At 42.4% G+C, this 26063-nt stretch overlaps 1 protein-coding gene across 8 annotated transcripts in view; it reads left to right on the top strand.

Moving 5' to 3' along the window:
• Fsip1 (fibrous sheath-interacting protein 1) overlaps positions 1-26063 on the top strand; it is a 126727-nt gene that overhangs the window by 27765 nt on the left and 72899 nt on the right. For 4 of the 8 annotated variants that reach the window (XR_001783179.1, XM_006500175.2, NM_001374672.1 and 1 more), the window contains one exon: positions 6763-6897. Coding sequence is in view for 7 of the 8 variants with exons in the window: in XM_006500175.2 (XP_006500238.1) it covers positions 6763-6897 (135 nt within the window). In the remaining variant the exon portion in view is untranslated. Of the gene's footprint in view, positions 1-6762; positions 6898-24048; positions 24337-26063 lie in introns of those variants that run through there. The other 4 variants (XM_030252079.1, XM_006500179.2, XM_006500178.2 and 1 more) reach the window with 2 other exon arrangements.

The raw sequence follows: 26063 nt of genomic DNA, 5'->3' as shown, positions 1-26063 counted from the left end.
TTTTAACAAAGAAAAGAGATAACTTCACTTGCGGTTTCCACTAAATACATGAACAGATCCAGAACATAATAGTTGCTGAAAAGAAGAAATTAATCTTCTTTTTTCCATGCAAAACAGCCTATCATTTGGATTCGTATTTTCAGTTTCTTCTTCAAGCGTCTAGCCCAAAACAGCACTGCACACTAAATTTTCAAGTAGAAATGCAAGCCTGGCAAAATATTTCATGGTAATTGGTTTTGGATTGTGATGTCTTCTGAATAAGCACACTGAAATGAATTCATAAATGCGTTATCTCCGAGTAGTTGGTGAGTGAATGGGCTCTAATCTTTTGTTGAGCACAAACACTTAGCATTAGAATTCATCTCATTTTCATTCTACTGCAGACCCTTAGCTCATCAGTTTCTCTTCATGAACCTTTAGAAGAATGTCTTTTAAGTGGAATATTAATTCCTACTTAGACAAACTGTGTGTGTGTGTGTGTGTGTGTGTGTGTGTGTGTATACACGTGTTCATGCAGGCCCTAGAAGAAGCCACAAGAGGGTGTCAGAACCATGAGGCTGGAGTTGTATAGGCATCTAGGAGACACTCTGTGGGCTTCTCAAGAGTAGCAAGGACTTTTAACTGCTGAACTATGTCCCCAGTCTCTAAATTGCTACTTTCAAAATAATTCAACAAACAGTAGCAAGGATTTACTGAATATCAGGAGTTACAGGAGTTTAAAGATAAGTCAGGCACATGGGCTATTTTGCAGTATGAAAGACTTGCTTCAAGTAACAGACTGAGTAGGTTATATTTAGGAGTATGTATGTCTATACACTTACATATATCCATGTAACAAACAATAAAATAATAAGAGGCCATGAGTTTGAAAGAGAGAAAGGAGGGATATACGGAGGATTTGGAAGGAGAAAAGGGAAGAAAATGATTATAACTTCAAAAGAGAAAAAAAATGAAAAAAGCCATTAAAAAAGAACAGCAAAGTTATAATACTCATTTGCATCTAAGTATAATATTGTTTTTCAGGATCATTTCAATGTATAAACTTATTGCCATCCAAATGTCCAAAATAAGAAATATATTATCCTGTGTTTATCAAATACTATGGATAGTATATTACTAATTTTTAAATATTTTATGTATTAGCTTTAAAATATGTTGAAAATTTAAAAACTATGTTGCATGAAATATTAAAAAGCATCCTATGCTAATGCCGGTGGCCTTGATCTGTCTCCAGCCCTACGGACAGGCTGAGACCACATTCTTTCCACTTAGCCAGGACCAATCTCAACCACAGGAAGTCACTCTATCCATCTGGCTCTCTACGTTCCTGTGGCCGGCTGTGGCCATGCCCACTCCATGCTTCCAAAAAATGGGGTGTACTACTGTACACTACCCTCTGCTCCTTACCTTTCTCTTGAACTCAGTTGAGTTGCCCCGTGAAGGGAAACACCACACAATCTTAGTTTAGAATCAACAGGTAACACAATTGCTGGGAGCAGAACCTAGCATCCTAATTTTGTAAACTAACCTATGCTAAAAATCCTCCAGTACAGGGAAATGCCAGGGCCAGGAAGCAGGAGTGAGTGGGTTGGGGAGCAGGGAAGGAGGGGGGGGGTATAGGGGACTTTCAGGATAGCATTTGAAATGTAAATGAAGAAAATATCTAATAATAATAAAAAAAATCCTCCAGTGGCAGATCCGATCTGCCATTTGAACTGACAGCCTGTGGCTACCTACATTGTGCCTTCGTGCTCTCTGCAGTCCAAAAACGTCGTTCCTTTCACCTGCCTCCCTCTACCTTTTCCTGACCCAGAAGTCCTGCCTACTTGCCTAGTGATTGATTTCCTGTAATGTTTATTTATTAGGGAAAAATCCTACCATAAAACTATTCATAACAGACTTATTTAAAACAGCTGGGGCAACACAGTAGTCCTTTAACGGACAAATGGATAAATAAAAATATAAAATTTTACTATATGATAAAAATATATGGGCTGTATATGTTCTAGCAGTAAAGTCATTTTGGGATAGCAATCATGGCTATAGTTGTAGTAGAGGAAATACCCTAATATTTATTGTATCAATTGTTTATTAACATCATTGTACTATGGGTGGACATGACTTTAATCCCAGTGGCTATTATGTTGGCAACTTATTCACCAACATGTGAATGATGTGTTGTGTTGTGTTGGAAGATTGGTGGCACTTTGAAGAGGCAGGGTCTGTCAGGTAATCATTTGTACTCTCAGGTCCTTTGTGTATATAATATGGCTTCTAGAGCATTCTGGAGCGAATGGGCTCCATCTAAATCTGTATCTTGGGCTGTGTGTTTGGCTTCGGTTTGTTTTGTCCTACACTAATGTATTAGTTATATCACATATCACATCGTGAGATATTATAGCTTAGTCTCTTAGAAGCTTGTTTATTCTCTAAATAACAGAGTGGGTGGAGCCAGATGGGAGGAGAGGTGGGAGGATCTGGTAGGATTAAAGGGTGAGAATCTCATCTCTAAAGGAAATGTTCCTAAATAAAAATGTAATTTCAGCCAGGAAAAAAAAAAAAAAGCCTTGCTTCGTGTTTTAGCCTTGTCCCTTGTTCTTTGGACTGGGGCATTGATCCGAGATTCTGTAAAGCCTCCATTTCACCGTTTAGAAAATGCAGACAGTAGCTCCTCAAGTGTCTGCCTCAAAAGCAGAAAGACCTGAGCTTGAGTCCCAGAAGCCATCTCAGAAAAGCCACAGGAGACTGCCACCACATAGACGGGGTGCGGATGGTAGCTGTGGAGACCGTTAAATTCATATGTGGGCTTCCTTAGGCCCACAAAGTGTTTACAAATGTGTGTAGTCAGCATTTAAAAGTAAATTCAAACAAAAAGGCTGGTTTCTAGTTTTTCCTTGAAAGAAAAAATCAGAAAATACAGCAACACTTCACCTGATTCCTCGGAGTCGACTAGCAGACTGGATTGAGCTGGACAGCAGCTGTCTTCTCTGGTTCTCCACTTTCCTGTGCACTTTCCTTTTCTGTATCATGCTGTCAAGAAAATGGTTTTCTGGACAAGTTAAAGCCCAGTCTCCCTAACGTAGCTGCTGTGGTTTCTCTGTGGTATTAAGTTGGTGGCCATGAAAACCTGTGATGCATGCTTTGAGGGTCTCTAGACATGGTCACAGAGATTGCCCAAGCTCATGTCATTTAGAGAAGTAAGGGGAGCGGCACACTTCTCCTTGGTCTTAGGAGTTTGCTGGTTGTGACCGTCCTTATAGTAGTCACGTGCCTGGCACTAATTAACTTCTGAAAAAATCGAAAAGCGGCATTTGTTTTTTTTCTCTGTGAAAACAAAGCATGTGGTCACATGTAAAACCAAGAACGTTCTGTCCCTGCTGTTGCTGTAACAGTTACACTGTCGAGTGGCTGCACCTTCTCATGTGCTTCTACCTCTCACCCTATGGCAGCCAGAGAACGGACTGAAGCCGGTTGTGTTCATAAGGTCTGTGGGTTGACTGTGCTTATCTGTGCTTATCTGTGTCCTGACTCTACAAGAAGCCAGTCAGTTCTTTCTCCATATTGGAAATCACTCTGTGAAGTTGCATGATGGCATGTAATTTTGTTTTTCTCATTTGTAGATAGATTGGATTCCAGCTTTCTCCAGAAATATCTGGGATATGGGAATTGTGTAACATTTAGTTTCTTAAGTCCTCCACGACTGGATTCAATAATAAATGCTATTCTTTTTTGGCTCTTGTAAAGACATAGGGTTTATTCATCTCTCATGTGATCAGTCTTACTAAATCTAGAATTCCACTTCATGGTTAGAGGGGGTTTTTTGCTGGTCAAAGGAGAGTCTTCAGGAATAGCTCTTGCTGACAAGTGGTATTTCTTTGTTCTCACACCCACTAACTTAACTGAATATAACGGCTCTCCTAAACTTGACTTACTGTCCTGTGCTTAGAATATTAATTCTATCCCATTCAATCTGGTAAACCAAACCAAACCAAGTGCTCCAACTATTTGGTTGAAGAAAATTGTATTTATAGTCATTTCCTTTCTTGCCAGGATCACACAGCTGCTGATGGAAACAATGAGTTTGACTTGTTTCTTTCTCAACACTAGCTAAAATTTAGGAACAATAGACCTCTGCTTGACATGCAGTCCTGAAAAGTGTATATTGTCAAGTCTATTTTCCCCCAGATTTAAATGCACGGGTTCCAAGCAGGAATCCAGTTACCGATCAGTCTATGCTAGTGACAAGCCCTGACTTTACCTCCCTCCAGAAACCTTGGCAGTGTGTCTCAGGAGTGTCCGTGTGTCTCAGGAGCATTTGTATGTCAGGAGCATCAGTGTTTGCATTGAAGAAGAAATAAGAACAGACTCCAGCACTCCTTACTTCTAGAGCCAGACTGTCAAAATTCTCCTTTAGATCTGGGGAAGAGCTCTTGTCCCCACTCTTACAAATTGTTTGGAATTTTATATTTTGTTTTCCCAAGGTGCCTCCAATGCCAGCCAGGATTCTTTCATTTCATGGCAACAGTCCAAGGTAATAAAAACAGTCTGTTTGTAGGATTTTCCTTACCACGTTTGGGCAGCTGACCCATGTGAGACATGAAGTGGGAGTGGCCTGTAGACATGCAGAGAGTGATCCTGGAAGCACAGGGTGGGATGACTTTAATGCATGGCTGCTTTGAATATCAAATAACTTAGCAAACTCTGAGTAATATCTTTTGTATTTGACTTATGAAAAAGGAACTTCTTTAGCTTCAAAGGCCTCTGGTGCTCAGCCAACATCCCTGATGTCTTTTAGAGAGTTAACTCAGAATCTCTTGGCAATCAATTAGTCAGAATAACAAATATCAGTTTATCTCAGGGTTAGTTCTCTTCTTGCGGTGCCATTAGACATTCTGAGTACATCACGGGGAACCTTTACTGAATTCTTCATAAAATCCTTATTGATGTCTTGGAAACAATCTGTTACTTGGAGAATCTGCTGAATTAATTTTCAGAGATCATGAAGATGATTCTGGCTGGTGCTTGTTGTCAGAAAAGAACTCCCCGGCACCAGGCTTTTGTTGAATCTGCAGCAGGGTACTTGACGGCACCGGTGTTTGTTTGTTTGTTTAATTGCTCCCTCTTGACTTGTTTTTATTACATGGTATTCTTCAGACACTTGAACTAGATGATTAATCTGTCAGAGAGCATGCCTAAGGAAAGGTCTCACATACCCTCCAAGTCTAAGTGCACAGAATTGCAGGTAAGGCGGTGGAAGTTAAGACCTGGAAAGAGGTTTTGGCATTCTAATTGCACACCTGATTGTTCTAGCTGAGCTGGAGCTGAGATCTAACCTCCGGGCCTGCATGCTTTGAATATGGAGAGACTCTGTTAGAGAAGAAAGGAAGTAGGGTTGGTAGAATATTATGTTTGCCTAAAACTTAAAAAATGGCCTTTCTGCTTATGAAATTAACTTGCTTATTGTAGAACATTCAAGGACCACAAAAAATCTAAGAAAATTATACTAAACACACACACACACACACACACACACACACACACACACACACACACACTGACTGAATGTGAATGTAGGTCTCTTACACTAGTTTCCTGTGTGGCACCCTGGAGGAGGATATCTGTGGGAGAGAAGAGAGGGACATTTAGTTTAGATATAGAATTAAGAAGTGCCTGAGCCTAATCACCTAGAAATGCTATTAATTTTGAGCAACTATGCTTCTGTCAAGAAGAGTGTGATCGGCAGCCCTGAAGCAGTCATCAAGTGCTTCCTTTATATAGTCTTTCCTGTGTTCAACGGACACGTTCAGCTTGTTGGGTACTGGGATTTGCCACATGTCTGTTGGGTGCTGTGATGGCTTTGGCCAGGTCTCTTTTTCCTTTCACAGATGACAAGATGGGGGCTCTGAGAAGATTACTCAGTTTGGTAATGTCATCTTAGTCAGGAGCCAGGTGGAACCAAAAGTCAAAGCTTCTGGTGTTGCCAAGTCCAGTTTGTCCCCATTGTCATACACCTGCCTCTAATGACATAGACAGACAGTTCTAAAATGTACGTGTACCAGCAGCAGCTGAGGTTACCTGTGCATCACAAGCAGTCAGGTCCAGAATAGATGGTGGAAGAGCTCAGAACGCCCCACTCCTAACTGGCAATTGTAGCTACTGTGGGAGGGAGGTGTGGCTCCTGGTAGATTGCACATGCTTCATTGGATAGCCCCACACCTGCACACATGGGGAACACTAAACAGACTTCAGAGGGGAGGGCAGGAGATTGGGAGATGGGCATGTTGGGGAAGATCCAGGGGGAGTGGGAGGGGTGAGTGGGGAGTGGATGCGATCATATTTCATTGTATACTTGTATGAAGTTTGCAAAGAATTAGAGAAAAGCGGAGATGAAGAGTAAAAAGTATTGTGAGAAACCTGAAGCCCAGAGTAACCGCAGTTAATCTACTAAGCAGAGAGCAGGGCACGGGCTTCTATCCAGCCTGGTCCTTTCTATCAGACCTTTCTGCCTTTCAGATGATATCAGATGCTGAGTTTATCGCCCCATTTGCTTTATGTGTATTTGGGATTTTAATTCCTCAAATAGAAAAACTGAGAAGAATTGCAAACATGGACTGAAGGGAGGGGCCATTGTCTGAGCAACACAATTGACCCTCAAGTCCCAGTCACATCGGAGGGTCTGTGACAGCTGTGCCCCAACCCGACTGTGTGTGAATTCGCTTCCTTTAAAATTAGGAATATGACCTTCTCTTACTTTTAAATTAGGAATGTGATGCCAATGAAGAAAGAAATACGGAACCAACTCCCGGAGAGAAGATACTCCGGGACCGCAAAGAGCAAAGGGACCGGGAGTCTCGGCTGAGAGCCATCGATGGCAAGCTGAAAGAGCTCAGTGAACAGGTAGGGTAAGGTCTTCCCGCCTACAGCCTAATGGGTGCCTTCACTGCACACAACAACAACAACAACAACAACAACAACAACAACAACAAAACATTGAGTTAGATTGCTTTTATGTGTCGAATTGGTGATGGGAAGTTGCCAGTCAGAGTTTAAATAAAAGATAAAAATATTCATAGGATTTAAGGTATTATGATACAGTAATTTACATAATATAACATAAAAATACTATCTGAACTCATGATTCATGCATGAACTTCATGGTCTGTGTCTAGCAGTAACATGCATGTTCTTTAATTTTGGAAAAATTTTATGAACTTTATGAAGTTTAACTTTAACACTTAAATATTCCTACCTTTTGTTTACAATAAATACATTGTTAATTTTGATATAGCATAAATAATTTTAAGCCTGTAACCTTATCTTTATTGCTTTTAGTTAGTTATAGCATTATTGATGACAGATTTTTACTGTTTATTTTTGAGTTAGAGTCTTACTATGTAGCCCAGGCTGGCCTTGACTTTTGTTTTTAAGGAAGGAAGGAAAGGTTGTTTTGGTTCATAGTCTGAGGGTGCAGCCCATCATGACAGGGAAGGTACTGTGGTGAGAGCGGCTTTTAGCCAGCTGTACAGCCTCATGGATGACTTTTGGGAACTACTTATCTGCATCATTTTCTTATTCTTGACCCTCTAATGGAATATCCTTTCAAGATAACTTCTGCTTGAGCCTCATGACCCAAGTTTGATACCTGTACGTCACAGATAGATAAAACAATTATAGAAAGCATCCTCCATGGGCAATCTCTCCATCATTTGCCATACAAATGACAGACTGTCTCTGGGACATCTCACTCTTTTCCCCTCCCTCAGAAAGTTTATTGCTATTATGTTTAGTGTTCTACAAGCTTCTCTTCCTACCCAGTCTTCTAAGCAACACCCCCTACCGCCACCCCTGCATTGTATCCCTTCCTAGAGGTCAGTGTCTGTTGTGGGCACTGTGGTTATGATCCAAGCTGCTTGGGCTTCAAGGAATCTCAACTTTGTGATGTTAGTATATTGTGAGAATGTTTTCCCAGAGGGAGATGTGAACAATGCCTACCCCTCATTCCCAAGATATCAAAGTTCACCCTCGGGAACCAAGGAGTTTATTGGGCCTACAGAACTTGAGTGGGGGGTTATGGGCAGGAGTTTGGGTGAGCTTGAAGCAGCTCCACTGTTAGGTTTACACCCACTGTGGATGGTGGCTTCCAGTGAAGTTCCTCCTCAGGCTTCCCCAACCTAGATACTTCAGGCACATGAGATTAGGGCACAATCTCTGCCTGGGAAGAGTTACCAGATACCCTGGTGAGGGTTCATTGACCCACTTCCTCCCCTCCTCCTGTGAGGGAATATTGAGTCAGTTGTGGTGATCTTCTGCAAGCAGTCTGGTCTTAGGAAGATGGCCATAGCTCTGCATCACAGTAAAATGGCATCTATGTGAGCTTGTTTCCAACCCCCTACACAAGTTCTGTGAGCCAAATAAATGCATTGGTTCCCCAGGGTGAACTTTGATAACTTGGGAATGAGGGGAAGGCATTGTTCACATCTTCTGGGAAACAGTTCTCACAATACACTAACATCACAAAGTTGAGATTCATTGAAGCCCAAGCAGCTTGGATCATAACCACAGTGCCCATAACAGATGCTTACGACTAAGAAGTGAGCAGGAAGCTGCAGGAAGACAGTGAAAAGGAAGCTGAAGGGCTAATCTTTGCAGAGGACCCCCGATATTATTCCCATGACTCAGGATGAATGAAAGGAAGGGTGGACCAAGAAAAGCAGGCTTGGAAACAAAGAGACTGAGAAAGGTTGCTGTGTCCACTAGAGCTCAGAGAGAGGGGACGAGAACTGGATTGGGCCCAGTGGGGTCAAGAAGAGTGCAGTGGTGAGCATGGTCCACCTGAAACCCATGAACAAGGCTTGGAGGTTTCTCTGATAGTCCTCCAAAAACAGAGACAATGGGTGTTGAGTTGAGACAGGGTGAGGAGAGCTTGGATGATTGAAATGGAGGGTTGTATTAGTTGGAGTTGCCATTTCTGTGAACAGACACCATGACCAAGACAACTCTTATAAAGGAAAACATTCAATTGGAACTGGCTTACAAGTTCAGAGGTTCAGTTCATTATCATCCAGGTAGGAAACATGACAGCATCCAGGCAGGCGTGATGTGGAAGGAGCTGAGAATTCTACATCTTGTTCTGAAGGCAAACAGAAGAGTGACTTCCAGGCAGCTAGGCAGAGAGTCTCAGAGCCTATCCCCACAGTGACATATACTTTCTCCAACAAAGCCACACCTACTCCAGCAAGGTCACACCTCCTAATAGTGCCATGCCCTGGGTCAAGCATATTTAAACCACCACAAGAGTTAGAGGGGCAAGGGAGTTGATGATACCTATGATTTCATAACTAGAAGAAAATGGATGCAGTATGTACACTCCAGATATCAGGGTGGATCCCGTTGCCCTTCTTTGTTCCATCTTCAGAACTTACTCCACATAACAGCACACAGTGCTATGCAACCATCAAGTGTATTGGGTAGATCTCTACATCTTGAAAGGAAGATGTATAGGTACATAAAGAGAACGATGCTGTTACACAAATCAGTGATTGTTGTGATCCATTTGTATGAGAAGCCATGGGAAAATCCTGGCCTGGTGTGGGTCACATGCTAGCAGTGATGGCTTTTAGTGAGCACAGGGGTGATGGAGAGGTGAAGAAAGGAAGTGGACTTTTTATGATGTGCTACAGGAGAATTTTATATTACGTTTTGCATTTTTCTGTATCTTTCCAACTGTAAAAGGTACACAGGTTTTGCACTTGAAAGCATTGATGCCTATAAATATTAGAATTTATTGCTGTTTATTGTCTCCTGCCTGATCAGTGTGATATATCAGCATTTAGAGACAACCCTGATAATGAATGAGATTTGGTCTGACTGGTAACTCAGATTCACACACACACCTGTTAGAACAGTGGAAATATCAGCACTGTGACCCAGCTGCGTGTGAGTTAGGATGGTACAGGCTGGGGAGAGTAACAGTTAAACATGTAGTAGTTTTCTGAATAGTTTCAAATGAATAATAAATACAACAGTGACTTTCCCATTTCATCTAAAGGTCGAGAAGTCATAATTAAGGACGACCTATAATTACATTTATTGTTTGGAGATTTTGTAATCCATGATGCAGTGATGAACTTCTTGATAATTTAAGAAGTTACAACAATCTGGGCAGTGGTGGCACACGCCTTTAATCCCAGCACTCGGGAGGCAGAGGCAGGCGGATTTCTGAGTTCCAGGCCAGCCTGGTCTACAGAGTGAGTTCCAGGACAGCCAAAGCTACACAGAGAAACCCTGTCTCAAAAAACAACAAAACAAAACAAAACAAAACTAAACTAAAAAAGAAGTAACCACAATTTATGTCTTATCTAATCTTCCTAAGGCACTGAGTGTTCCATTTTGTTATTAAGGATGTTTTAAAAGAACATCTTTAAGTTCTAGACTGAGGTAAAACACCTTGAAAGAAGTAGTGTGGTAATCTATCTATCACTTTCATTTTTAGTTTTTGGATTTTCAAAAGAACCAGCGATCAGACTTTACCTCAGCAAGCCCATTACCAACACAATGGACAGTGGGTTTTTTTTTTGTTTTTTTTTTTTGGCATTGTTGGGAAAGGCTCTTAACAGTTCCAGTCATTCCAAAAGCATCTACCACACGTCTTTATTGTCCCCAGTGAGTCTTCATTGTCCCCAGTGAGTCTTTTCATTATTTTCATCTTTTGACATTGCTACTACATCTTTGCACATTCCTTCTTGTTTCTGTTTCCTGGAAACCACAGTTCAGCCCTGTTTGCTGATCTGTGTTATTGCATCAGGCTACTTAGCTCTCTAAGCCCTGTTGCTGAGCATTGAGGATAAGAATGTGGTTCACAAAGGGCTATCAATCATTGTGTTCTTTTTCTTAGTTTGACACGTACTTACCATTTAACCTGCTCTAAGAATATATGGAGCCTGGTCCAAAGACCAGCGGATTTTGCTTGTTTGGAGGATAGGTTAGAGATCATACATACCTCCAGTTGTTAATCAGTTGTACAGTGTGGAAGTTTGTCACGTGGGCCAGCTCTGTAGAATAGAAACTAGAGTACTGAACAGATAAAACATCTTTTCAAAGCCACAAGTAGTTAACAGTAGACTTGGGCCATCCTTCAGTTCTTCTGGTACCTTAGTCTGTAAACTTAATTGATACCACTAGTTACTTCTGTGTGGGTAAGCCATTTTGGTGTGTGTGTGTGTGTAAGATTTGTGACCATGTTGTGTGGACTGTGTCACCATGCTTGGCTTTTTAATGTTGGTTCTGGGAAGTAAGCTTAGATCTTCATGCTTGTATGTGAAGTACTTCATCAACTTAGTTCTCTCCCTAGACCACATGCATAGAGCTTTTATTAGCATATTCTTAGCTGTTACCAGTCTCTGGGCGAGTCTAATTTATGAATTAAGTGTATACATGTATGTATAGGAGAAAACATAGTGGAAATAGGGTTTGGTACTAACTGGGGTTTTGCTCATCCAGTGGGCTCTTGGAACATGTCTCTGGGGAGTGAATACTGCTTTCCTTGTGGTTGTCATCTGAAGATACTTCTAGTCTAAAGAAAGGATTGACTAGGACAGTGACACACAGTGACGGTTGTCAGGAGTCTGCTTGCTACTGGTGACTAAGAAATGTTCCCCCAATATAAATCTAGGTATCCTCTGCTTTATTAAGGAGGATTTGCTGACTGGCAGAGTTGATTTAATTCTGGCACAACTCTTTGTGAAAGTTAGCAGCTGACAGTTTGAGTTTGAGGGCTGGCACTGACCAGTAGACTGTACTCGGCGGGCTGCTGAATTCAGCCCTTTCTTTGTGTTGATACCAAGGCTGTGGCTTTGAACACCTGAACTTCTAGGTTTCAGTATCAGGACATGGCTCTCTCCATGTGTAGTAAATTCCTATTCCTAATATCTTTTGTTTGTGTGACATAATATAGTACTGTATTTTTGATGACTTTATTTTGGGAGAGGATGTAGTACATGAAAAATATCATCCGTAAAATTCTGCCTGAAAATTTTATTTAAAAAGTTGGCACAAGTTAAAATGTTATTTAGAAGCCTGATGAGGTAGCCTCGGGGGTGGGGTGTCTGCTGCCAGGCCTGATGATCTGAGTTCAATTCTTAGGATCCACATGTTGGAGGGAGAACGTATTTCTGTAGGTTGCCCTGTGACCCCCACATGTGGGCCATGGTCCATGACCACCTACACATATACACACACAAACACAAGATAAAAGTAAAACCATTGAATTTTTACTTTTGATCAGTGTTGTATATTGATCTAAATATATGTTTGCCTTGGCTTTAAAAATAAGACAACTTAAAATGATACACTAATAATAAAACAAGATGTGTGTCTGTAGGGCAGATGTCTCATAGAAATGTAAATGTCAGCGCTGCTTTAGCTGAAAGTTTGGTTAAGGTGATATTAGAGCAGCCCACGTGAGCTGGGATACCCCAGGCTCCTGAGGAGATAAGGGAGTGCGAATTTTGGGTTTACATGGGGGTAGCAGACGGCTGGAGAAAGGAGGGATACTCTGAAAGTTTTGCCTGGAATTATGAATCAGATAAGGTTTCATGTTTAGAGACAAAATGGCCTTGTAGTCAGATTCTGTGCCAACAGAATAATCTGGGTAAGACAGTTCTGGTTTTACTTGCATGACAGACTAGATGTCTGCAGAAACTAAAAAAGACCCGTACAAGCTGCATAAGATGTATTTTTTATAGGGTAATTAAAAACAGTTCACTATTTTTATTGAGATATAACCATAAAATTTTATTGATTAAAATTTTAATCTATATAAGGTAGAGTATAATAATTCGATACATAGCTTCATTAAGTCAAGGTAAGGAACACTCCCAGCTTCTGGAACGTCAATAATGTCTACATTGTGAGGACTTTGGTTTCTTCTAATTATTTTGAAATGGATCATAACCTTCATAACCTATTGAAATCAAAAATTATCCTACATGCTAGAGAAGATCACAGCGGACTTCTCCTGTCTGTTTTAATACCCCTTTACCTAACTTCCTAACTTCCTTCTGCTCTCTTTCTTCCACATCCGCCGCAGTCTCTAGTGACTATCATTTCACCTCATGTTTTCCAGATGAACATTTTAGTTTCCACAAGTGAGTGAAGCCATATTTTCCTTCTGTGCCTGGCTTCTTTTCCTTAACACAGTGGTCTCCAGTTCCATCCATGGTGCTGCAAATGACTGAACTTCATATATTTTTTTAAGATGGAGAAACATTTCATCGTGTACACACTACATTTTCCTGGTCCATTTATTCACTGATGAACAGCTTGGTGAATTCGTGACTTGGTATTGTGAGTGGTGCAGCAGTAGTGTGGAGAGCTGTAGGCTTCTCTTTGGTATACTGATGTCATTGATTTGGGGCATATACTTCTTCATGGGATGGCTCCACCATATGGTACTTGTATTTTTAAAGTTGTTTCTGTTCTGTTTTCTATAATTGTTGTACTAGTTTTTCTTCCAACAATAATGGATAAAGATTTCATTTTACTTTGCACCTGCACCTGCATTTATTATTTCAGAGACTTTGATAATAGCCATTCTTACTGGGACGAGAGATAACATTATCTTGATAAGCATTTACCTGGGGGTTTTCTCAAGCACTTCCTGGCCATTTGCATGTCTTCTTTTGATAAAAGTCCACTCAGACATTAAGATTAGCCCCTGTATACCCTGGATATGAACTCTTTGTTGGATAGACACTTTTCTCCTATATTTTCTAGTCGTGATTTCAGATGTTAACAGTGAGATCTTTGATATATTTTTGGGTTGGTATTGTTTGGGTGGTGAGAGATAGGAAACCTAGGTTCACTGTTTGCATATGTATTGCAAACATATTGTCATTATTCTCCACATTCATCTGAACTATTCTTCTCTGGTGTATGATCCTGGTCTAATGCAAAGAAGAATCACCTGGCTGACGGGATGAGCATTAGTGTTGGGTTTCTGTATCCTATTCCATTGATTTCTGTGTTGATATCTGTGCCAGTAACATGCTGTTGGGTTACTATAGCTTTGTAGTAGATGCCTTCAGCATTTGGTAGGGTTGGGGTGGGGCTGCCTTGACTACTCTGAGCCTTTGTAAGTTTCATGTGAATTTTAGGGTTTTTCTTTTATTTCTATGTGGAATGCCATTGGTGTTTTGATGGGAAATTAATTGAATCTCAGGTCCCTTTGGGTAGGGTAGTTACATTAGCTATGTCCTAACTAGTACTTCTTCTCCATGAACACAGGGTAAGTTTCTATTCTTTTATGTGTTGAATAATTTCTTTCATCAGAATTTTGTAATTGTAATTTTGCAAACTTTGACTTCCTTGATTAAATTTATTTCTAAATGTTGCTTCTGGTACTCATTGTAAATGGGGCTGAGTCTTGATTTCTCCCTCCCTCCCTCCCTCCCTCCCTCCCTCCCTCCCCCCTCTCTCTTTCTTTCTTTTTTCTTTCTCCCTTTCTCTCTCCCTTTCTCTCTCTCTTTCTTTCTCTCTTTCTTTCTTCCTTCCTTCCTTCCTTCCTTCCTTCCTTCCTCCCTCCCTCCCTCCCTCCCTCCCTCCCTCCCTCCCTTCCTTCCTTCCTTTTTTCTTTTCCTTGTTTCAGTGAGTTTGTTATTAGCATGTGAAGGTGCTGCTGTTTGTATGATGGCGTTTGTATCCTTCAAACACACCAAATTTCTTCATCAGTTCTAATGTAATTGCACTGAATTTCGTCATCAGTTCGAAAGTAATGAATGGCTTTTTAGAAATATTTATTTAATGTGTAGGAGTGTCTTGCCTGCATCATGTATGTCTGTGCACCACGTGTGTGCCTAGTACCTGCAAAGGCCAGGGGAGAGTGTGAGATCCCTTAGGAGTTGAGTTACAAATGACTGTAAGTTGACATGTGGGTACTGGGAATCAAACCTGGGTCCTTTGCAGAAGCAGTCAATGCTCCTAACCACCGAACCATCTCTCCAGTCTCACATGGGTTTTAGAGCATGGCTGAGATGACAGAAAAATAATGGAGCCTTTGGGTGGAAAGAACTGGTGAGACAAGGTGAACTCAGGGAACAGCACTGTCTCTATTACCCATTGATTCCCAAAGGCCTGTGGTGCGGGCTTTCCCAGGAAGTGTGTAGGGGGGTTCAGAAAGTGAAGCCCAATGCTGGGTGCAGGTCAAACCAGAACTCCTGTGCTGAGCTGATACACCACATCAAAAAATCAGTGGAAAAAGTAGGAAAAGCCTGGTCCAAATTGGAATTTGTGGGTGGCACACACTTCTCTGCTTTGGTTGTAGGTGGATGTATAAACAAATCTCTCCTGAGAATTTCTAAGTAGAACCTTGGTTTTGGGTTTGCATCCACACTGCTCGCAGTTCTAGGTCTTATGTTGAGGGAGCTTCTGGCTCCTGGTTAAAGAACGGGGAAATGCCCCTGAAGAGTGAAGTTCAAGTCCAGATGTTAACTAATTCTCACAGGGGAAGCTGAAGAACTCCATGATAAAGAACTCCCTGCTTCCCTTCCTTGCTGAGATCTAAGGGAATAATGGACAGGGAGCAGGAGCTAACAGAAAAAGACACATCTACACAGACCACAAAGTTTGGAAGAAGGTCCTGTTTCAGAATGTAACAACACTATTTAGTATGTTTAAAGGAATAAAAGGGGCTCTGGACTGTGGCGAAGGAAGAATTGAAGTGGTGTCCAGCAGTGCTTACACGAACACAGTGTAAGGAGAAAGGAGGTTCTTGGGGTGGGCCTTGATCTTTTACAGAGGGCCCTGGTGTCACACTGGTCACCCTCCTGTTTCTGTGGCTTTTCTAAAGCATTGTGTCGTTCTTGAGAGACCATCTTCAGTATTTTCAAACCAGTCAGAGAAATGTTGTTCCACAGCTTCCAGAACTTGTAGACCACAGGTGTGCATACGATGTGTCTGTGTACTATCATCACAGACTGCTCAGGATTACAGCGCTTCGCTGCCGCGTACCTCCTCCCCTCCCAGGAGGGTCAGGCAGTTCGCACCTTGGCATTGTCTCATTTTGCCCTTTCCAGGAAGGCACTGAGCAGAACAATCCAGTAGGTGAAGTCTTCCTGCTCACCTATGCCCCTCACTCTTGTCTGATGAGGAGTCTCCCTTGCCCTTTTGTGAATCGACAGATCACGTCATTCATTGCACGGCGTCCTTTGTCGACCTACTGAAATATGTCTTGATTGCATCCATATTTTGGCAGTTTTAAACCTGTAGGTTTTTGTGTGGACGTGTTTTCACTTTATGTGGCTATGAATCCAGGAAAACACTTGATAAGTCTTACGGTAGGCATACATCAGCTTTGTGTGAATTTATCAAGCCATCTTCTACAATGACTGTTTCATTTCCACCAATCAAGAATAAGAGTTCCTATTTCCCATCTTTGGCAGACTCTGGTGTGGTCGCTGTTCAGAGTCGTGGCCATTCCAATGGGTGTAAAGTCCTGCTGCTGTAATGTACAGCTCTCAGTGATAAGTGAGGCTGAGCCTCTGATTGTGCCTTTACCGTGTGCAGGTGGGATTTAGTGAGCTGTCTGCTCAGATAGTCTTTCCTTCTCAAATTGGGATGTTCATTTGCTTATTGGTGATTTTTATTTGTTTATTTTAGATTTAAATTATGATATTTGAGTCTCTGAAATATCTAACCCTTTCTCTTGTCTTTTTAAAAAAATTTACAGTGTACTTCTTATTGCTTCCAAGGATTTGTTATGTTTTCTTGTTACAAATAAAAGCAATAGTAAATACCAGAGTTTAAAGAATCATTTTGAATAATATATAATATATAATATATAATTGCTCTTTACATAGGTCAAAAGTGATGGATATTGGCAATTTTAACAAAATAGAAACCAAACCTCCTGTCTAGTTTTCTGCATGAGGACCTGTCAGTTACAAGATAATTCTGAGCAAAAGCTAAGCTCGTTTTAGAGTCATGAGCAAATGCAGATTTGATAGTATAGCCTCAGTTCCCAAAGAGAACTCTGCTTATAATTGCTTTGCTCACTAACCATCAGGAGGGCGGTTATCCTAAGAACACTTCCTGCTTAAAGCTGCGGTTCAAATGTGAACTTGCCTGGTAATGGCACAGATACCCGGGCTCCTGTGTTCGTGTAAGCACTGCTGGACACCACTTCAATTCTTCCTTCGCCACAGTCCAGAGTCCCTTTTATTCCTTTAAACATACTAAATAGTGTTGTTACATTCTGAAACAGGACCTTCTTCCAAACTTTGTGGTCTGTGTAGATGTGTCTTTTTCTGTTAGCTCCTGCTCCCTGTCCATTATTCCCTTAGATCTCAGCAAGGAAGGGAAGCAGGGAGTTCTTTATCATGGAGTTCTTCAGCTTCCCCTGTGAGAATTAGTTAACATCTGGACTTGAACTTCACTCTTCAGTTTTTGGTTTAGAACATCTCTTCATCATCGCTAGGTGCAGAAGCATTTGTGTCTTCCTGAATTCTGTTGCTGAGTTTGTGCGGTGACCCTTGGGCTGCATGGGGGATTGGTAATGCTCTGTGTAGCCTGGTGACCAGCCTGTCTTTCCTGCTCAAAGCAAAAGGTAGCCCTTCAGGTCTTTGTCAAAGCTTCAAAATGGAAACAGTGAGCTGTTACTCTTTTCGAGTCCTAATTCATGACTAGTTTTATATTACTTTTACTTGTTGCACAATAGGAAACAGTTTGGAGTTAATTAGATGCAATCTGATTTCTGCATATTTACTATGTGTGAAGCTCAAAATGGGAAGTGAGGTATGGACTCAGACTTCCGGTCCTGTGGAAAAGGATGGGACCAGTCACCAAGTCTGCAGTTGTAAAGGATAAAAGAAAACAGTAAGAGACATGGCAAAGAAAGTGCTTAATATGTCCTGAAGGGAATATCAAAATGGAGAATAATTACAGCCGAGAGGCCTGGGAAGGCTTTATGGAAAATGAAATACTCACTGAACCTTGAGGAATATGTAAGGTTTCATTTGGCTCAGATGAAAGTGGGAGGAAGAAAGACTATATGGTTGGGAAGGGCTGGCTGTGGAAAACTTGGGCTGTGTCAGGGAACAGCGGCACTTGTGGATTAAATAAGCAGTTTGGACTTTCTGCCAGTGACACAGAGATTCGTGATATTTTAGAAACATGAGTGTTGCTGGTGCAGGACTGTGAACAGACTTGTCTGCACGAGTCGCAAACGAGAGCACACGGTTGGCAGGCAGGCGGGCAGCATGCTTGTTCTCTACCTGCCATGGCTGGGCCTCCACACTTCTGAGGTCCAGAGAGTCATATTCCAGTGTCTTTTAAAATAAAAGGCCTCTGGGGTAGGGATCAGAAAGAAGGCAAACACAATGTCCATGCTGCAACAGCACTTCCCGTCAGTTTGAGTAGATTTGACCTTAGGGAGATCAGTTGCATGAGTTTAGAATTTTGCAAATTGCTTGGAACAAACTCTTATATTTGGGCTGTGTTTGTCCAGTTGGATAGAGATAAAAAAAGGGAAATAAAACTGTATTGGTACAACAGAGCCGTATTGATTAGGGAGCTGTGAATGGCCAGTGAAGTTTTCAGATCAGCTGTTTAATAAGATCTGAGCTGAACTTTCAGCAAGTTATTATTGACAGGTTGACCATTTTTATTATCAACAAAGATACATGTGAAAAGTTTCCTGAAGGACTAGTTAACACACAGTCGTTCAGTTAAGTGGGGGATTCATATCAGATATGTGACCTCAAAGCTTCCATTCTCCTCGCTCTGTCCAACACTAATGCTGTGGACTTAGCTGAATTCTCCTATGATTTTTTTCTCTCGTGACACTTACTCCTCTCTCTCTTAAAGACTTGCAAGCATATTGGTAAGCACACAGTGTCAGCAACCATTCACTGTCTCCTTTTGCTGCCTTAATTCGTAGGCAGCCACATTCTTAGGAAAAGCACCCAACCCTTCCTTCTACTGAAGCTGTCAGGAGAGGCAATTCTGTCTAATAAGAGGACAGAGGAAGTTTTCTGAGAAGAAAAGAACTTGGGAAGGCTGTGTCTCTGTCCTTCCCTTTTCTTCGTGGCTGGCATCTGAGGATGTTGCCTGGATTCTTTGGAGACATTCCGAAACCACAGGCCATGAAAAATGTGGAGAAGGTTGAGGCAGTGAGTTTGTCAGGAAACCTCTGCCTTACCGCTCTTTACCTTGGGCTGATTTCCTCAAATAGAATAAGCCAACGTTGGTTTGCTGGGTTTCTTTTCTGGGAACCATGGTAACTGGTCTAGAGTGCACCTATGGGCGGGGGCAAAAAGGTGAGCATTTCCTGCTGGGTACAGTGGGAGTGACAGAATTTCACAAGGGACTGGCAAGGCACTTCAGTGTGCTTGCCCTGTGATAACTGAGATCGAATCCCAAGTGGGAAGTACACATTCCATCCTCAGTAGCAGGCTGTTGCTGCTCTCCACCACTCAAGCTTGTGTGGCAGAAAAGACCATGGAGGGGGGACACTGAAGGAAGGAGCACAGACTAAATACAGACTTCAGCCAGCAGAGCCACTTGCTGGAAAATAGGTAGCAGATGATAGGCATTTTGTAGATCCGCAAAGAGAACTACTGAAGATGATCACCTAGGGATACAGCAAGGCTATAAAGTGTGAGCAACAGCATTAAGAATCCTGCCACGGCAGAGGAACGTCCCAGGCCACTACGGTCCCCCACAAATGCAATCAAATGCATCACTTGAAATCTCCCAGTAGTTAAGAAGGTAAAAAGAAAGCACTGTGGTCATAGTTAGCCCAGCGTACCTCAAATATGTAAATGCATTATGTTGATTTTGCACTGTCTCTGAAATGTAGCCTGTGAGCCACACAGCATGTCCTGGTCTGAACTAGCCTCGTTCAAGTAAATTTCTAGAAGGTTCTGACACGAGGAAAACATCCCGTGGCAGTGTTTGTAACTATACACTTTCAAAGTGTGTCTGAACTGGGCTGTTAGATTAGATCTTTACAACAGATGGGTAAGGATGGAAATTGAAGTCTGGTGGTTACTGAAACCTCGTGTGGAGCCTTGGGAGAGAAAGAATGCTCCGAATTTAACTTTTAGGTATAGAAAGAGGTAAGATGAATCTACCTTTTTAAAGTTATTCAATCACAGTGTCTACCCAACAGGCTGGGGATCTGTCAACTTTTTTCTTTTAAACCATTGTGCTGTTATAAACCTTTCCCTTCCTTTAGCTGGGAGAGATGAGAACAGATGACTCTGGGGGAGCTTAGCAGGCTGTCCTCCTTCCCCTTGTTGGGAGTGGGCTCCGTGTGAGTTGGATCTGGGTTTGCCTCTGAAGCTGTTTGAACAGCACTTCTTTAGGTGCTGCCTGCTAATGGGACGACCATTGTTAATCCCAGGTCCTGTGACGCATGAGGTATTCCAGAGGGTGTTAACTCTTGACCAACCAGCATCTGCTTCTGGGTGTGGTGTTTTAGGCCCCACTGCCACTACATTGCTTCCCCAGGAGCATTAAATGTTTTAAAGGGGTTCTGGGTGTGCAGGAGGCTTCGCTCTCTTTCTCCCGCCTGCCCCTGCTCCCGAGATCTCCTTCCGGTCCTCCCTCCCTGTCCCCCTTTCATCTTTCCTCTCCTCCCTTCCTTTTGTTTTCTTCTTCTTTCTCTTTGTAACTAGATCCACTTTGTAATAATGATAATGATAATAATAATAATAAATTCCCCAGTGCCTAACTCGAAACAACAGACAACCATTTCAGAAACTTAGGAAGGCAGATTTAATGAAAGATTTCTCTCCAGTTGTAAAGTATTTGTGCAAATACAGTTACCATTCAGATTTATCTACATGGTAAAAATGATGTTTTAGGGAATCTGGCAACTTAGAAAAATACAAAGAAAAGGAAAACTACTCAGTGACCACTGTTAATTCTTACTATTATCCTGACTGCCATTTTCCTTATTTGTGCCCCACAAACTCACTCCACCACATACAGACACAGACAGACACAGACACACACACACACAGATACACACACACAGACACACACACACAGACACACACACACAGATGTACAGACAGACACACACGCCCTTTACTCTTTGCTTTCCTCTATTCCTCTTTACTTCCTTCTGCTTTTTCCATTTTTCTTTGAAATTTAGGAAAGCCTAGGTCATATTGTTGCATGTATTTTATAGCGCTGTTCTTTCATTTAATACTACACCGTGGAGGGGGACAGAGAGATCGCCAGTGGTTAAGAGTATCTGCTTGCAGAGGACCCAAGCTGGGTTCCAAGCACTCAATGCAGGCAGCTCATAACCACACGTGACTCCAGTTACAAGCATCTAACACCCCTGGCCTTTGAGACCTGCAGTCAAGTACACACTTCCGTGCACACACACATTAGGAAAATAATAAACATACAATATTTACAATATAGACAGTGGGCTACTTGATACTATGTTACTATGTGACCACTGAGTGATTCCACTCTTGATTCATTTCCTATAATGTTTAATGTTTTTGTTGTTATAAATTATGATAGCACGAGCACATAGTTGTAATTATTTTCTTATGTGTTATTATTATTATTATAGTTATAGTTATTGGTGCTAGAGATCAACCCTATGTCTACCACTGAGCTATAGTTTGGTTGTAGTTTTTTGACTCAGGGTCTCACTGTGTAGCTCAGATGGCTTAAAGCGAGGCTGTTCCTGCCTCAGCCTTCCAAGTGCTACAATCACAGCCTTCAGCTACCATGCCGGCAGGATGTGTCTTTAGTGGAATTGCTTTGAGTAGATATGTAAAGAATTGGCAATGTGGTAGCAAGTCAACCTCCAGGGCTTGTGGGTTTGATCTGCCCTCTCTCTATCAGTGTTTAGAGGGGCACCCATGCCTGCCTGAGGCCATACCATAGTTTGCAACCACGCCCATACCTGTGCCCTTGCCCACACTCACGCTCACACCTGCGTGCCAGAATCCATGACACCTACACCCACCCCTACACCTGCACCTATGCCTGCACCCGTGCCTGCCCCAGTGCTTGCACTGACGCCCACGCCTGCGCACATGCCTGCACCCACACCTGCACCCAGGCCCACGCCTGCGCACATGCCTGCATTGGATTCTTTTTATTTTTGCCACTCGGAGAGTTTTAAGATGATGTCATGCCAGCCGGGCGGTGGTGGTACACGTCTTTAATCCTAGCACTTGGGAAACAGAGGCAGGCAGATTTCTGAGTTCAAGGCCAGCCTTGCCTACAGAGTGAGTTCAGGATAGCCAGGGCTACACAGAGAAACCCTGTCTTGAAAAACCAAAAAAAAAAAAGATGATGTCATGCCTTAATTTACATTTTTGGACTCTAGAGAATTTGGATGTGTTTCCAAAAATTTATGAGTAGTTTGTATCTTGGAACATTTATTTATCAAGGTGTTCTTTCTTTCAAAAAGCTGTCTTTCTGTGCATAGAACATATACTTGCTGTCGTAAATGTGCCACATTTAACCTTTAACAAGATGTTAATTCTGGTTATTATTTTCTGATGCTAAAGTTTTTTGAGGTGTTGCCTTCTGCCTTATTTCCACAATCATCTGTGAGAAACGTATTTGGCTGTTGCGACTTGCTTTGCGGTTTTTTGAAGTGATCTTTCCAAAGTATTTATTTTCTTTTATGTGTGAGCTCTGTGCCACCTCTAGACTGTGTTTTGAATAATGACTCCCCCCACCCCACCCCTCCAGCTAATTACCTTCCGGCTAAAGTACTTGGCTTTAGCTTTGAAGGTTGCAGCTAATCTCCTCTTTGCTGCATTCCTAGAATCGAAGGTTGAGATAAGCAACAGCAAGAAGTGACAGAAAAAGCTCTCCTTTTTTTTTAATTGATTGCGTCAGCTTTTAGTGTTCACATCTAATTGAGAAGCAGCAGTTGCGCCACTTGTATTGCTGTTTCTTGAATCTTTACATCTTCTAAAATTGTACATGACACAGCATGACCTAAGCTCATCCTTCAAATCATGGCCTTGCCCAGCTGCTCAGGCAGAGGTCAGTCACCCGCCTGCGGAGGCCGAGGCACCTCTGAGCACAGGAGTTTCCTTGTGGAAGGGGCACCCACTGTCATGAAAATAACGTGGAAATACTAACTTTAACCAGGAAGGCTGATACAGTCAAGGGCCAGTGAGATGGTCATTGAGTAAGGCATTGTTTTGTAAGCCTGCTGACCTAAATTCAGTTCCAGGAGCCCACAATGGAAGGAGAGAACTGACTCCAAAGTTGCTCTTTGACCTTCACACATATGCTGTGGTTTGTGAATACCTGAACATGCATGTGCATGCACACACACACACACACACACACACACACACACACACACACTAATAATATTAACAACAATAATAATATATCTAAAAGGTAATAAAATAAAATCTGCACAAGACAGAAACATGTCACTAGTGGGTTTATAAACAGCAGTGAAAGATTTTTGAAGGATTAATTATGGAAGATCCTAGGCAAGAAAGAAAACATAGCAGGTAGAGGTTGCGGTGCCCTTCTAAGGGGAGTGGGGGTACACAGCAGGGGAGGAGCAGTTGGGTACCAGGTGCCACATGTCTGGAGCTTGGCAGCTGCAGCAGGCAGCAGGCATCCAGTTGGTGCTCCTGGTCAGGGTACTACCCCAGAAGGCCAGTGAGGGCCTGCATAAATGGCATGACTACCACCCACCCCTCAGGAAAGCAGGTTAGAACACGGACACAGGAGAGGCTAGAGAGACAGAGCCTACACTGAAGTAAGGTGGAGATCTACCAGACTCAAGTGTATGCCCTTCTAGGGCAGCTGGGAAGATGTACATCTCACGGACAGTGGGTTTTATCTCACTATAAAATGTTGGGCAAGAGGGCTGGAAAGAGTTGTTGGAGAGGTTGTACCCTCTACCTCCTCACGTTAGTTATGTCTTCAGCTTCTCATTGGTTCACTTAGGTCTTTACAACAGGATGTGTGATCAAATGCAGGAACTCCCCACAATTCCTGAAGTTTGACACTTGATTTCTGTATTCTTAACCACCCCAGGTTGAGGAATGTCCAATGATAACCCCCAGTAAACGGAATGAGCGGATTACGTGGAGATGGCTACTTGCTAAAATCCTTGAGCCAGAGTGAAACAAATTACGCAGTTTGTAAAGTGTAACTATTCTTTTTATTTTTATAATACATCATGGTTCTCAAAATGTGCATCCTCCTGTGATTTGAAATGTAATTGATTTGGCAAATACTTATTGTATATCTCACTGACACAGTGTGCTGATCTGCTATGTGTACACAAGTAAGACGATTAAATGGAGCTAATGAGCCCAGCCACCACCTGGCTTTATTGTCTCTCTGCACGCGGTAAGAATGTTTCCAATTTTTCCTTATGATTCCTGCAGTTGATATGATCTTCATGCCAACCTCACAGATAGGTGGCACAGCCATTATTACTTATGTTATTCAGATTACAATTCCAAGTCCCTAGGGACTTAGAGGACTCACTCATCCCCCACCTTCCCCCTTCCCTCCTTTCCAGGAGAGTGCGGTTAACATGGCTATTTTATGCCTCCTTTAACATGATTTTATTTGAGTCTATCCAAGCAAAGTGCCTCTCTTTGTTGCCTCTATCATTTCATTCCAGGCTGCTCACCCCTGGTATTCAAATATTTGAAAGGTGACTAGATCCATTCCTGAGAAGGGTAACTGTGTGACAACCATGCGGCTGCAGCGTGAACAGGTGGTTAGGACACTTAATTCTTACTCTGGCAGATGTTTTGGGAAAAATTAGGTGTAGGGCTAGGCCAACCACCATGCTCTCAGCTTGATCCTTCCCCGGAGGCTTATTGTAGTATTTCAGCTCAGCGGGTTAAGTGGGCCGAAGCATCTTTGAGTGAGCCTGTGGTCATGGAGTGTGCCTCATTCATCAAATGCATCTGCAAGGGCCCAAACACAGCCTTTCTCACATCATCTTTACACTTTCTGTGGCTTGTATACTAGACTGTTCGGGAGCTACCAGACCAGAAAATCCAGCCAGCAAGAAAGCTGGAAGTCGCACAGCCCAAAGGTTTATTAAGTGGCGTGAAGTGCTATTGTTTTGTGCAAGTGTTAAATCACTGCTGTCAGCGCGGGACTGTTAAAAAAAAATTCCCGGCTAGTAATAACGCGAAGGGCACTTTATGGCTTCAAAAGGAGATAAAAGAAAGCTCTTAGTCAGCACTCGGATGGCACCACAGCACACACCAGCCTCCGTTTGGCTTTCTGAGGACTTTACTCTTGGCAGATGCTCTTGCTTCTGGCAGCAGACTCTAATTATCATATAAATTAAGCTGGGAACGAACGGATCGAGGCACACAGCCTGGCCCTAGCTGCTTGGACCCTGGTTTCCAGGGCTATAATGCCAGCAGGCATAATGGGTAATGCTGGCCAGGGCTCTGGAGGACAGGGCTCCACTCCCCTTCCTCCCCTGTGAGATCCACTGCAGGAATCCCAAGTGGCTGAGACACCGGGGCCCTTCTTTTCTTCTCCCCAGCTTCCCGTGGGCTGTCTCTCCAACAGCATTCCACAAATTAGTCTAATCCACCTGCTCGCATTCGGAGGCACTAATTATGTTTTGGCGCACATTCTTACACACTAAATTCCAAATGTCTTCTTCACTTTAATTTCTTGTAACTAGTCCTGAAATCGAGGGTTAGTACTGCCATGGGGTAGCAGGCTTTGTTGTGTTGTGTGAGGGGTTAAGCTCTTCATTTAAAAGCCAAAGTTGAAGACATGGATGCTTTTTTTTCTCTTTTCTTTCTGTATTTTCTTTAACCAAGAGTGTAATTCAGAACTCAGTAATGACTTCTTTACATCCGTAAAATGATGCTAAACACTCAGGTAGCTTGGGGACAGGAGTCGATGAGCCCAGTGTGTAGGAATATAATTGTGATACTCTCAGCTGAGTAGTGATGTCTGTTGCTAAACATTTCCCACTCGAGGTATTTTGCTTGGAGTTTAAATAGGTCTTGGTGTGGGTAACTTAGGGTTAATGTGAAGTGAATACTGAAGACCACAGGGTT

Source organism: Mus musculus, chromosome 2 (assembly GCF_000001635.26).
Source record: "Mus musculus strain C57BL/6J chromosome 2, GRCm38.p6 C57BL/6J".
NCBI classification, from domain to species: domain Eukaryota; kingdom Metazoa; phylum Chordata; class Mammalia; order Rodentia; family Muridae; genus Mus; species Mus musculus.
The sequence above is the reverse complement of the archived record's forward strand: the minus strand, read 5'-3'. Positions and strand labels throughout refer to the sequence as shown.